Here is a 12,577-nt window from a genome sequence, read left to right on the forward strand (position 1 = left end):
TAATCTGTAGCAGTACTGTTGCTAGCTTTGGTGGTTGTTTAAAAAAAAAAAAAAAGGGAAAGTGAGAGAAAGAAAGAGCGAGCACTTGAACTTCTTGAAGGACTGCTCACAAAACAGCATCAGCTTCCATGGGCTTTGTAAAATTACTCATGGTATTGCATCCTCTGTGAAATAGCGTGAAAATGAAAAAATGCTGCCTTTCTCTGATCTTGTTTTCCATTTAAAACTTAGGGTTAAACTGAATATGTTGAAACTATTTCTTGTAGTATCTTTTGTTATACTAACTTGTTTCTGAAAGGAAAAAAAAAAGTATCTTTATCAGGCTTTTACTTTTTTCTTTCTACCCTTTTCCAGTATTTTTTGCAATACTATTTTTGTCTCTTCTACTCCACCCACTTTTACTATTTCTACAATTTCTTTTGTAAGTGTATTCATCCTTTAAGCCTAATCTTTAATCTACTTGCCCAATTATTATCTCACAAACATGCTGTAGGGGCTGGAAAAATTGATTCCTAGTGTCTGGCAAGCCTAACTTCTGAGCAGGAGGTGAGGCTAGATGAAAACTGCTGTGAAAGGAAAGATTTTGGGATATATAAGATGCTTTTGCTCCTTGGACACTATCTGGTATTCTTTCATCTAATGGGGAGAGTTCAGATCAGGAATGTTTCAGTGTTGTGGTGTTGATTTCAGTTGAGCGCAACAGTGTCTTGAAATAGTTTACACTGGAAAAAAATAGAAAAAAAGTGAGACCCGTGTAGTAGGAGTAGTTCTGCAATGCAGTAGTTCAGTCATAAGAGTGGATTTCAGCTGGTTTTTGTTCGTCTACTAGATCTTGACTACTGACACAGCCCAGTGTCCCCGTACTAAAGAGTTAGCTGCTAGCACTTGTAGAACAGCATAATGTTACTGAGAAAAAATGAGGAATTTTGTTGCATATCTACCAGAGTTCTTTTAAAAGAGAAGAGGAGAGGAGGAGGAACTGCAACGTGATGCTGTCATACTGTTCTGTGTTTTAAGAACTCCCTGCTGTTGGAATGATATTTAATGGAATTAATCTGAGCTGGTTAATGAGAAGTATATTTTGATTTATATCTTTGCTTAACCTGAACAGAGATTTAAGTCATGTTCAGGACTGAATCTCCGTTTGAGAAAAAATAAGAAACTGGAACCAGTTTTCAGTGCAGGTCTGATTTTCTTCTTCCTCTTAACCTCATTGGTCCCATTGCTATGTGATTGCTCTTATTTCAGAGTTGTATCTGTACTTGCTTAAGCTTTCTGGTCAGTGCTTATTTCATGATTCTTCTTAGTTTTGAATCTGACGTCTGAGTTTGAAGAAGGGCTGACAGCAACACTAAAGAGACCTGCTAGTCAAGATCATGATCAGAGTCATTTCAGTCCATCCTACTTTCCCATTTGCAGGATTATTCTCACAGTAACAGGGTTTAGAAACTGTGTCCTACAGAAGCTAACAGTGCTTGAAGGATAAAAATACTACTGAATGGGCTTTAAATTTTGATTGTCTCTCTTACTCAGAAAGGTAATAGGTAAAGAATTAGGGCCATTTAGAAATAGGAAAAAAAGCTAGATTACTTTTGTTGAGTTCAGGTCATGACCAATAAAATTATGGTTTGAAAAGTGTTGGGTTCTATTTTCCTCTCTTTCTTTACCGTGATAATATAAAAACAGAAAAGCAAGAATAGAAGTTCCTTTCTGGGTTTAAGTATTAGGGTTTAAATAAAAGATTGCATTTGAGTGGGAATTGAAAAGATGGTGGAGGAGGGTAAAAATAATATAGTACACTTTATTCTAACGTGGGACACAATAATTGGTGATAAACTGTGTTTATAATATGTTATTTTTATTGATACAGATTTTAATATGTTATTCTTATTGATACAGATATGGTCCTGAACATCGTAAGTACGTGACTTCAAAGATGGACAACTGGATCTGTTATAAGTTGTGATTGGCCTTAAGCTGACTTACAACCGTTGAAGAACTTAACAGGATTTCTCTCATTCCTGATTTATGCCTATCTAATTGCCTCACACCACCAGCTTAATCATGTATGGAAGTGCTCGGTCAGTTGGGAAGGTTGAGCCAAGCAACCAGAGTCCAGGGCGTTCACCAAGGCTGCCACGGTCACCACGCTTGGGCCATCGTCGAACCAACAGCACAGGAGGCAGTTCTGGGAGTAGTACTGGGGGTGGCAGTGGGAAAACCCTTTCCATGGAAAATATTCAGTCCTTAAATGCTGCCTATGCTACGTCCGGCCCTATGTATCTCAGTGACCATGAGAACGTAGGTGCAGACACCCCAAAAAGCACCATGACTTTGGGCCGGTCTGGGGGGCGGCTGCCTTACGGTGTTAGGATGACTGCAATGGGTAGCAGCCCTAACATTGCCAGTAGTGGAGTTGCCAGTGATACTATTGCATTTGGAGAGCACCACCTCCCTCCAGTGAGTATGGCATCCACTGTGCCTCACTCACTGCGCCAGGCCAGGGATAACACAATAATGGATCTGCAGACACAACTCAAAGAAGTATTACGGGAAAACGATCTGCTTCGCAAGGATGTGGAGGTGAAAGAAAGCAAGCTGAGTTCTTCCATGAACAGTATCAAGACTTTTTGGAGTCCTGAGCTAAAAAAGGAGAGGGCTCTGAGGAAAGATGAAGCTTCAAAAATCACCATTTGGAAGGAACAATATAGAGTTTTGCAAGAAGAAAACCAGGTTTGTAATCTAATGTTACTGTTGTGTTAGTGCAGTAGCATGACTAAATGAGCTTTATGCACTTGCATGTCACATTTAAGCAGGTAAATTATGATGTTGCTTTCCCCGGGTAATTTGTATGAATAAGATGTGTTTTCAGCTTGCAAGCGTCTTTTTAAATATTTCTTGTCAGACTTCTAAGCCACCTCTTCAGTGCTTGTTTCTCCTTCTGTGTCATGTGTGTGATTTTTTTTTTCCTAGGACTGATGCTAACCACTCATTTTCCTTTTGGAAATATTTTACCCTGTTCATAATTAATATTTATATAGTACTTACCCCTTGAAGCATTCTCTGAGATGCAGAGTGTACTAACTGCTGACCCCAAATACAACTGAAATGTTGCTGAATGTTGACAGACTGCCAGTAAAACGAAGTTCACATTACAGTGGTCTTATTTTAGAGCTCCACTTAAAACCTCAAGACCTGCAGTTTTCACAAACAGATATAAATTGTATTCTTGGCTACATTTAAGTAACACTGTTTAATACCTGCTCATCTATTCTTTTGTCATAAGCTGTGCCTATCTTGTTATGCAACTATCATAAAGCACCCTACAGCTTTTTTGTAGTGGTCTGGCTAGTTAGAGAATAGGCAGAAGAACAGAGAATCTTGGGTTTCTGGTTCTTTTGTCCCTCTTAAAACATCCCTAAATTAGAATAAAACTGAGAGGTGGATTAAAATCGAGGTCTTTTTGTAGTCAGCTCTACTTATTAAAAGCTTTCTTAAAATTGTCCCGCCTAGACCTTCTTGCTAGCTTAGTCCTGAAGTAACTACTTGTCTTTGAGTTGCTGTCCTCCTGTTTCGTTGTTTCTGGACAAATGTGAGTTAGGTATGTCTCTGGACTCTTAGGTAAGAAGCCTCGCCACTTTTATGGAGAACAGGCCTAGTGTCCAAATCCAAAAGTTCCCTGAAATATAAGTCAGCTTTCACCGTGACAAAATTATTTTCCCTATTGAGGTTTTTAAATATCCAAGAAACTTTAATGAAGCAGTTTCCATAATTCAAGCATGATCATGTTCTTGAAGCTCTTAAGGCATACTTGCTATTTAAAAGAAGCACTAAGATTTGCTTTAGAAAGTGGAGCGGAGAGGGAAACTGCTGGAGGAAAAAAAATAGCATTGGTAGTACCTGATGTGTTATACTCTACTTTCAGGTGACCTGTCGTAAATAGTAGATGCGTTTTGGTTAGTGATAACCTGCTACACTGAAGCTGTCTCTGATTTTCTTTTCACTTTTTAAAGAACTGAGTTAAGGAAAGTAAGTTGCTTTTCCTGAGTTACCATGAAATAATTTAATGAACTTGTCATGTAGTTTTATAGCTGTATTGTTACTGAATGGTGAGTATCACGACATGGGATTTGTTAATGTGTGCAACTCTTCATATTCATTTTCATATGTCTGATTGGATTGAAGAAAACGGAAAGTTAAATTTAAGTGTTATTACAAAAATAGAATTTCTTTAGAAGGAGTAATCCAGTGAAAATTTTAGTTATAGTGGTACAGTACCAGTATAATGAATACATGGGATACCATTCACTCAAGTTTGTGATACTTTTTGTATTTCAGGTGCAGGTAAGTATTTTAATTTTCAAATTCTGATTTTTAAGAATTGGACTTATTTTTAAGTTGTCTTAATACTGAAGAGAATGTCTTGGAATATAATAACATGTTTTCTGAAATCAGTTTTGACATTTGAGGATGCTGTGGAAATCTGGAAAGAAAAATGCAATGAATGGTTTAGAATGGATTAAGCAGTTACTAAATATGTATAGGTTGGAAAACAGTGATTCCTCTGTCTGAGTGGTTTTTTTTCCTTGTCTTTCCTTTATCCCCTAATTAAACATTTACAGTTATTTCCAGGCTGCTTTCTCTAGGCAATCACTATAATTACTACCACACTGGTAGAATTGTGTAACTTTGGTCCAAAAAAAGAAGGGTGCAATTTAAAAGTAAAAGGGTATTATTGCAATGAGCTGTAAAAACTAAGAATGCTAATTAATAGATTATAGTTAGCTAACAGTGTGTCCTAATTAAACTCTGAATTCATTATATCTTCTGTAGCCTTTTGGGGTTGGTCACTTCAGCCCTTTATAAGGAAGATCAGTTTAACAGGATTTACTGTAATTAAAGAGACTTCTCTGTTTAGACACTGAACAAGGTAGGGATTTCTCTGATCTGTTGGGAGACCAGAAAAATCTCTTCATTACCCTTCCAGCCTCCCCATAAAATGAGTTCCAGTATAATTGCAGGAACTGGTGTTTTAGACCTCAGTGAGTATTTTAGCACATGACTTTTTATTAAAGACTTTTCACATGTGCAGAACTTGTGTTTTATGTTAAGTTTAGCTAAGGCCAAATGCTGTGTCAAAAATTGACTCAACTCATGAAGTCAAGATGCTGGTTAGCTCATGCCGTTATCTGATAGTCATCGTAATCTCCTTGCTGTAGTCTTGGGTCTTTATTCCTGTACACACACTGGATTGTCCCTGATTGTAATGTTTTTTTATTGCTGTTCTTGTCATGTCAGCATTGAATTATTGAATTGCTTTCTGGTTTTAGAAGTTGTTGAAAATACATGAAAATATGAGCTCTGGTTGAACCTCAACCTCCTGTGAAAAATGCACAAAGTGTCTTTGGGTTTTCTTTCCCATTTCTTGGGAATATGTGCAATTAAATCACGATTATTGATGTATTGCATACTGATTTCCAATACATTTTCTGGATTCAATAAAGATCAGAGAATGAATAGGGAGATTAAAGGGCACGCTACCTGTCCTGAAGCAATCACATCTCTTTTTGTTTGATTATCTTCTTAGGCCAGTGGGTAACAGGGATATCACAGATAGAATACTGAGAACGTCGTGCACATGCACCTATATACTTCTTGCTTGGGTTGAGAGTGCTGTAGTCTTGCTCAGTTTTGTTGTTTTCACCGGTTGTGGTGTAGCACAGCTGTATTCATCAGCTAGTCTGAGCAAATAGTACAGCTGTGGAGTGTAGCATATGCTAAACTTGATTTTCATCCTTTGTTGCTGATCTTGAAGAGCCAGAAAATCCTTTCTTTTCATAAATGGGGAATGTCATTGTCATCTCATTTTGAAGAGCTCAAAACTAAACATGGAAAGTATTCCTGTAGTTAATGTAGCTTCTTGGAAAAATACAATAGTTTTTAGAGCAGTGCGAATTAGTTAACCAGTTGTACTCTGCAAGAAGCCACAAGGAGAGTGCAAATAATTTCTCAAAGGTTAACAAACCCATGCATATCCAAGGATGAACTGATGGAGCCAATAAATAGGAGCTTTTTTTTGGCATGATATCACTCTCGTCAGGGTGGTTTAGTAGGAACTGTATTTTTCAGAGTTGTATTTTTCTTGTTTAAAATTTCCCTGGAAACCTCCTAATCAGAAGCCAGAAGAGGTAAGGAAAGACAGTTAATATTTTTTGCACTTGGGTAGAAGTAATTTCCCTAAAAACTGGACCGTGGTGGACTATGTGGAACTCAAGAACAAAGGAACTTCTCTCAGTTGAAACTTGCTTATAACAAGCTGATTCTCCTTTAAAATAAGTAGTGCAATGCAAATTTGATGTCTAATGCCCTGCTTTGAAATTTCCTACATTTGACTGATCTACGTCTATGTTATGTCTACGATTTATATTTCAGCTGAAATAATGTGGTACTGCTGAAAACATCTTTTTACTTTGATGTATTTCTGTGGTCTTTTCGTGGTTAGAGGCCTTGGATATCTGAGTGAGAGCGTTTAACCAAGGAAATATTTCTGAAAGGAATTTCACCTTGCTTGGGGTAAGAACTTGAAGAACATTCTACTTTATTGTTATGGAGAAGGGTGATGGGTGTACTGCAGCATTTCATCAGCATTCTTCTCCAGACTTCTGTAATTTCGTCCTCCTCAGAAGTACTCACCATTTCACTGTGGTGTGGAGTGAGCCTTTCGCTTCTTAAAATATAGTTGTTTATCTGTTAGCCTCTTAAATGCATTGGGTGCTGCTGTTGTGAGACTGGCTGAGCTTCTGAGTATATTCTTCCTCTGAAAATTGGATTAATTCTCACTACTTCATTGATTTAATTTTTTTTTAAATTATATTTTAAAGAATTGTTTTGATTTGTCTTAGTACTGTGTCGTTCTGATACTAGTGCCGTTCCCGAGTTGGTTATTAGTTGATAGAAAGCTAGATGGATGTTTAATTGCGCAATATGTGGTTCCACAGTCATTGCTTGAAGACATTATCTGTATTCCACAGTATTACACATTCAATGGCAGATGTCTATTGGCTCTCTAGAATACTGCCATCTTTAAGGTTCCCTCTGTCTTTCCTCAGTTGGAGCATGAAATTATACTTTAATTCTCTTTCAGAATAGCTCAAAAACTATCTCCTCAAGAGTACTTGGTATTGGAGGCATTTATCAAGTTGCAGCACTTTGTAGTACTTCAAAAACTGTAACATAGGCTGAATGCTTGGTCTCTGCTTGATCCATTAAACATACAGGGGGAATGCTACCAACTGAAAAGCAGCTTGTAATAAAATGGGTATGTCAGTGGTACTGTTGAACTTAATAGTTTATCTGTGCTTTTGCTATTAAGCTGGGGAGGGATTACTTTAGATTCTACAGAACTTTAAATATCAGACTTTTTCTGCTGTATTTCTCTGTCTGCTATGTATTGAAACTCTTCACACATTACGCACCTAACTATGCATTATTCCACCATTTAGTATGTATATTCCTGAAAAGTTTTGTCTGTATTACTGTATTTCTCTAGAAGCCATTGTCTCTTTCTGCATTATTGTAGTTCTGGTGTTTGAGTTGCTAACCTTTTCCCCTAAGCGTTCTTGCTTTCTGAGGTATGTACTAGGTAGCTTGAAGATGACAATTACTAGACCTTGAAAAGAAAGTCTGTTCAGCAAAACTTAGTTTCATAACCCACAAGGTCTACATAAGTGTATTTTTACATGGTATTTGGAGATTTGTCTTAGGTCCTCTCAGAAAGACCAGAGTCACCTTTTGTAGTGGAAAAAAATAGAAGGACTAAGTATAGTTAGTCTCCTTCTGTGTTGATACCACTTGATATATCTAAGTGATTTGCTTAGTGCTTGCAGTAGTAGTACCTTGGACTGTGAAGCAGAAATGTTTTTTTTGGTTATATTAGCGGCCTTGAGAAGCAGGTAGCAATGATCACTTTTTGTAAAGCTCCATTCTAATTTAGAGATCATAGTAAATATCCAGAATAACCCTTGATATAATGAACATTCTTTTTACTGTTGAAATGCTTTGTAACTCAGTTATGCCTTGTTGTATTGTTTTGTAGAGTCACTTTTTCTTCCAAAGAATATTAGTCTGTTTTCCTTTATTTATCCTGAGGGAACTATACTTTTCTTTCTATTTATAACCTTGGAGTAAACACCAAAACTTCTGTACTGATTGGGAGAAATGGGGACATACCAATGTACATCACGTTTTGCAATTGTAGAGTCAGTGTTTACATTTAAACCATAAAGAAAAGAAAGAATCCATATCAGGATTCATTACCAACACCTAGATCAGTACTTGAAGAGATCTTCTCATAATTTGAATTTTTTGTCAGTTGACCTCCATTAAGAAAGTCTTCTTATGGATTCATCCTAGGAAGAGACTGGATTATTATTTTTGAAACACGCCCCCCCCCCCCCCCCAAAAAAAAAAAAAAGGCAGGAAAAAAAACCCCAACAAAATACAAAATCCCAACCAAAGCAACAAAAAAAACCCTCCAAACCCCAAAGGCATAGAATAGTCTTCTTATTGCATGTGTGCTAATTGAAATGAGCACGATCAGATACCAAAATACTGGCACAGAACACCATTAAGAGTGCTTCTAGTGATTATTGTATTAGAAGTCGGAGGAGTTAAACTTATGTATAACAGTTACAGGAATAAATACCATGTGACTGTCTTCTTCAGTTTAATTTTGGCAACTTCATTTGTAATCTGGAATGCTAACTAAAGTACTATCATCAGTAAACCTAAGATTTTGATGGCTGTTGCATATAAAATGTTTATTCATCTATATACAATCTTGCAATTTTTTAAAAAATTTAAGTACTGCTTCTTTTTCTTATTGTTATTTAAATGACTCAGATGTGTGTGCAGTGGGCTGCTTTTCCTCTTCTCTGGGTAGGGGCTACTGGTCCAGGATCCCCTTGAAACAGAGAGAAAATTGATTTAGTCCTTGCTGCTCTATGCTGCTTGCAGTTCCTGTATGGATTGCTTTGATTTTTGTCATTATTTTGAAAATAAATGCTATAAGGCAACAGTGTTGAGCAATGGTTTGGAGGCAATTAGATTCTTCTAGAATTTGACTCCACAACATCAAAAGTAAATTCAAGACAGTATGTAGTTAACTAACAATCTTAGGCAGCTCATTGCAAGCACACAAAATAAGGTCAGAGGGGTGATGACTTTTCTAATCTCATGCATAACACAGTGAAAATATGCTTTTTGAGGGAGGGAGAAAGGGATGGAGATCAGCTGTCCAACAAAAAGATCTTTTTCAATGCTCTGCAAATGTATCAAAGAGGTGGAGAATAAATTCTCCTTTTTTGCCAAGTGCTTTGTTTAACGCCTGTTACTTTATGATCTCTGCATTGTTATCAGGTTCTGTAGTGTGTTGCTATGCATTTCTGTTTCTACAGTGGTATCCTTTCCTGCTTCCTCCCTTCTTTTCCTTCCCCATCACAATCCCTGCCCCAGTTGGCTGGGGAGAGAAACAGCAAGACAGCCTAGGTTCAGAAAAACAAGCAAGTAATAAACTGTAGTCTGAAATTAACTAAGCCTCACTGGTATCTGTATCAAAGCTAAATATGGTTGCATTTTTTTCTGACCAATACGTACTACATGGTGATCATGTTCTTAACAAGCAGCGGTATCAAGGAGTAGCAGAGACATAGACACTTCACTAAATACTCCTTTGCTGTCTAAACATTTCACAGATGCAGGCCTCTTACATGAGAAAGTATTCTTGACATTAACTTCATGGATTTTTGATCCTTCTCAGATGATCAGGTACCAGCTACCTTGGGTTGTCAAAATTTGAGAACAGATGGTCTTCTAATTATATGTTGATGTGGATTCCAGATAATACAGGACCATGTGTTTCTTTTGATCGTCTTTGTCACTTGTTTCTGAGATTAAAGCAAGTCAGCACATGAACTACCACCATTCAGAGATGAAAATCTTTTTCATCAGGTTCTTTGTACAGGATCTGGTTGTCCCATAGTAACTGCTTGGTCTTGGCATTGGAAAAAAAAAAAAGCGTATGTGCAAATCCTACCTTTTTTTAATGCAGTGTGATGAGGCTTACATACCTTTTTCCCTTACAGGATTTGTGAAATTGTCTGAGTAATGGTCTGGTTTTTAGTGGTGTCACGTCCCAGATGCCAAATAATAAGCTTTACTGTAGAAGATGCTAATCCTCCATAGTCAATTCATGCCTTGGAGCTGATCTAAAGAAGACTGATGAGGAAGACATTGTCTTTAAGAGTGCTCATACTTCTGCAACCTAGGCTAGATTTTTTTTCAGTGGAACTGGATATTATGATTAAATGTTTCTATGTCGTGTCTGTGCTGACCACTTTCTTGCAAGTGTGCTACAAAATGAGATTACTTTTTCTGCTTTTCAGGAACTGTAAGTTGCATCTTGTGCACACAAATGGAAAGCAACTGTGAGGTTTTTCTCTTCCACATAAAAAAAAAAAAAAGTGATCTTAGTTGCATCGTAGAAAAAAAGCGTATAGGGTAAGATTTGTTCCCATCTCATTTTGGGTTAGGATTTGTTTCATAGAAGTTTTACAGGACTTCTTTGTTTATCTGATCCACAAGAGAACCCTCAGTTCACAGTAAGACTTAATTATTGGTCTGAATTTTGCATCAACTGAAAATGTACAGATGAAGTTCCTGGAAGTGGTTTTGGCTTCTGTGGCAAGAGGTTTCAGTATTTCTTTGCTGGATGACAGAAGTACATCCATGGAGAGGATGACAAAAGCTTTAGGCTGAGGATTAGTTCTAATAGGTGAAATGATGAATCCCAGGATAATAATAGAAAAAGGAAATGGGCAGAAAGAACAAGCATAGTAAAGGCTTTTAATTAGTTGTTAGGAAATGCAGTGCCACTGGAGACTTAGGAAGTATCTGACTTATCTCCCTTGATTGGATAAATGTGTAGAGTCAGATTGTTCAATGATTCATTATTCATCTCTGTTTGGTTTAGGAGTACAAATGACACTGTTGTGTTTACTATGTGGAGCACAGTTAAACACCAAAATTTCAGTGTTTTTCTGGTTATTCCGCTCAGTAATCCTTATGTGGAAGGAGAGAAGAACTTTGGGAGAGGGCAGAGGTAAAAATCTAGATAATTCTTTGACCTCACAAAGTATGGCAATCTTTGTATGTTTTACATTAGCATAACAAATATGTAACAACTATATGTGTTTTTCTGAAATCTTCCTTTGTGTGTAAGATTAACAGATGTGGTTGCTTCTGGAGGTGAATGGTTTATGCAGGCTAATTGTAAAAATAGAACCATAGATTTGCTTTTTTTGAGGATAGAGGAGTTTCCCAGTCTTCATCAGCCATAGATCAGTTGAGTAATTGATCAGTAATTGAGTTAAATTATTCTGTCTATGGAAGCTTTGATTTGGAGGACAATTATTGAGGCTTTCTCCTTCAGCCAGTGTCTGGTGGATCAGGTTTGGCCATATGGTTGTGAGCCTGTTAATGTGTAACCGCTTTAATAGACCTGTGAGCCTAGTTACTCAAAGGAGGGACCTTTCTAAGGAAGCATAGGTATACTTTCATATGAGAAAGTAAATAGTGTGATATATATATGTGCAGTCAACAGCATTTTTTATGGGTGAATACAATTTAAAAACTCAACCATTTTGTGATCCTCTTTGCAGAGGGTGTTTGAACCTTGTGATCACTTCACCATGTCTGGGAGGTTCCACAGAATGTAATTATCTGCAGTAATTTATTTGGGGAGGCGGGGAACCCAAAAAACCATCTTGCAATAAAATGAATCCATCCAAATTTTTCTTAACATTGAATTAGTTTTGGTTTCAACTAGCAGATGGTTTTGACAGTATGAAAAGTTTTAATAAGTATGCTTTCGCCATTATTCATGAGAAGCTGTGCATGTAGTTGACCGAACAGTTGAAGTAAGCATGGGTACTAGTGATCAGGCCTTGGAACAGGCTGCCCAGGGAAGTGGTGGAGTCACCATCCCTGGAGGTTTTCAAGAAACGTGTAGGTGTGGTGCTTAGGGACATGGTTTAGTGAGTTAGGTGGTGTTGGGTTGGCAGTTGGACTTGATGATCCTTGAGGTCTTTTCCAACCTTAATGATTCTATGATTCTATGATCCTACTACTGTGTGTGCTCAGGTTATGATTTGTAATACTTTTTGCAGTTGTATAACATGCTAGTGAGATCCTACCAGTAGTTTCATAATCCTTTGTAAGTAATTTTAGTTGGAAATTCTTTTTTTTGCACTTTTTAAAGTCACTAAATATGCTTACAATTTGACTTTAAAATTGGGCTTTGCACTTAACATATAACAGTTGAACAAATTTGATCGTACTGCTGTTATTTTCTCTCTCCCCCATCTTCCAAGAAATAAAATTCAAAATCCATTATTTACCATTTAAAGAAGGTTCCAAGTTACCATTTCTATCCAGGAAAAGCTTTTACTTTTTTTTGCTAAGGCTGGGAATGCGTTCAAGACTAGCCTTCTAAAACTGCATGCTGTATTTTCTCAAAGCA

At 37.1% G+C, this 12,577-nt stretch overlaps 1 protein-coding gene across 1 annotated transcript; it reads left to right on the plus strand.

Annotated features, from left to right (window-relative positions):
• The first annotated feature begins 2,064 nt into the window (after positions 1-2,064).
• Positions 2,065-2,873, plus strand: LOC104463158 (ELKS/Rab6-interacting/CAST family member 1-like). Its single transcript, XM_010075377.1, has one exon. It carries the CDS (start codon positions 2,065-2,067, stop codon positions 2,761-2,763), a length of 699 nt encoding a protein of 232 aa, XP_010073679.1. The 3' UTR covers positions 2,764-2,873.
• The last annotated feature ends 9,704 nt before the right edge of the window (positions 2,874-12,577 follow it).

The sequence above is a fragment of the Pterocles gutturalis genome, unplaced genomic scaffold (genome assembly GCF_000699245.1).
Source record: "Pterocles gutturalis isolate BGI_N339 unplaced genomic scaffold, ASM69924v1 scaffold20072, whole genome shotgun sequence".
In the NCBI taxonomy this organism is placed as follows: domain Eukaryota; kingdom Metazoa; phylum Chordata; class Aves; order Pterocliformes; family Pteroclidae; genus Pterocles; species Pterocles gutturalis.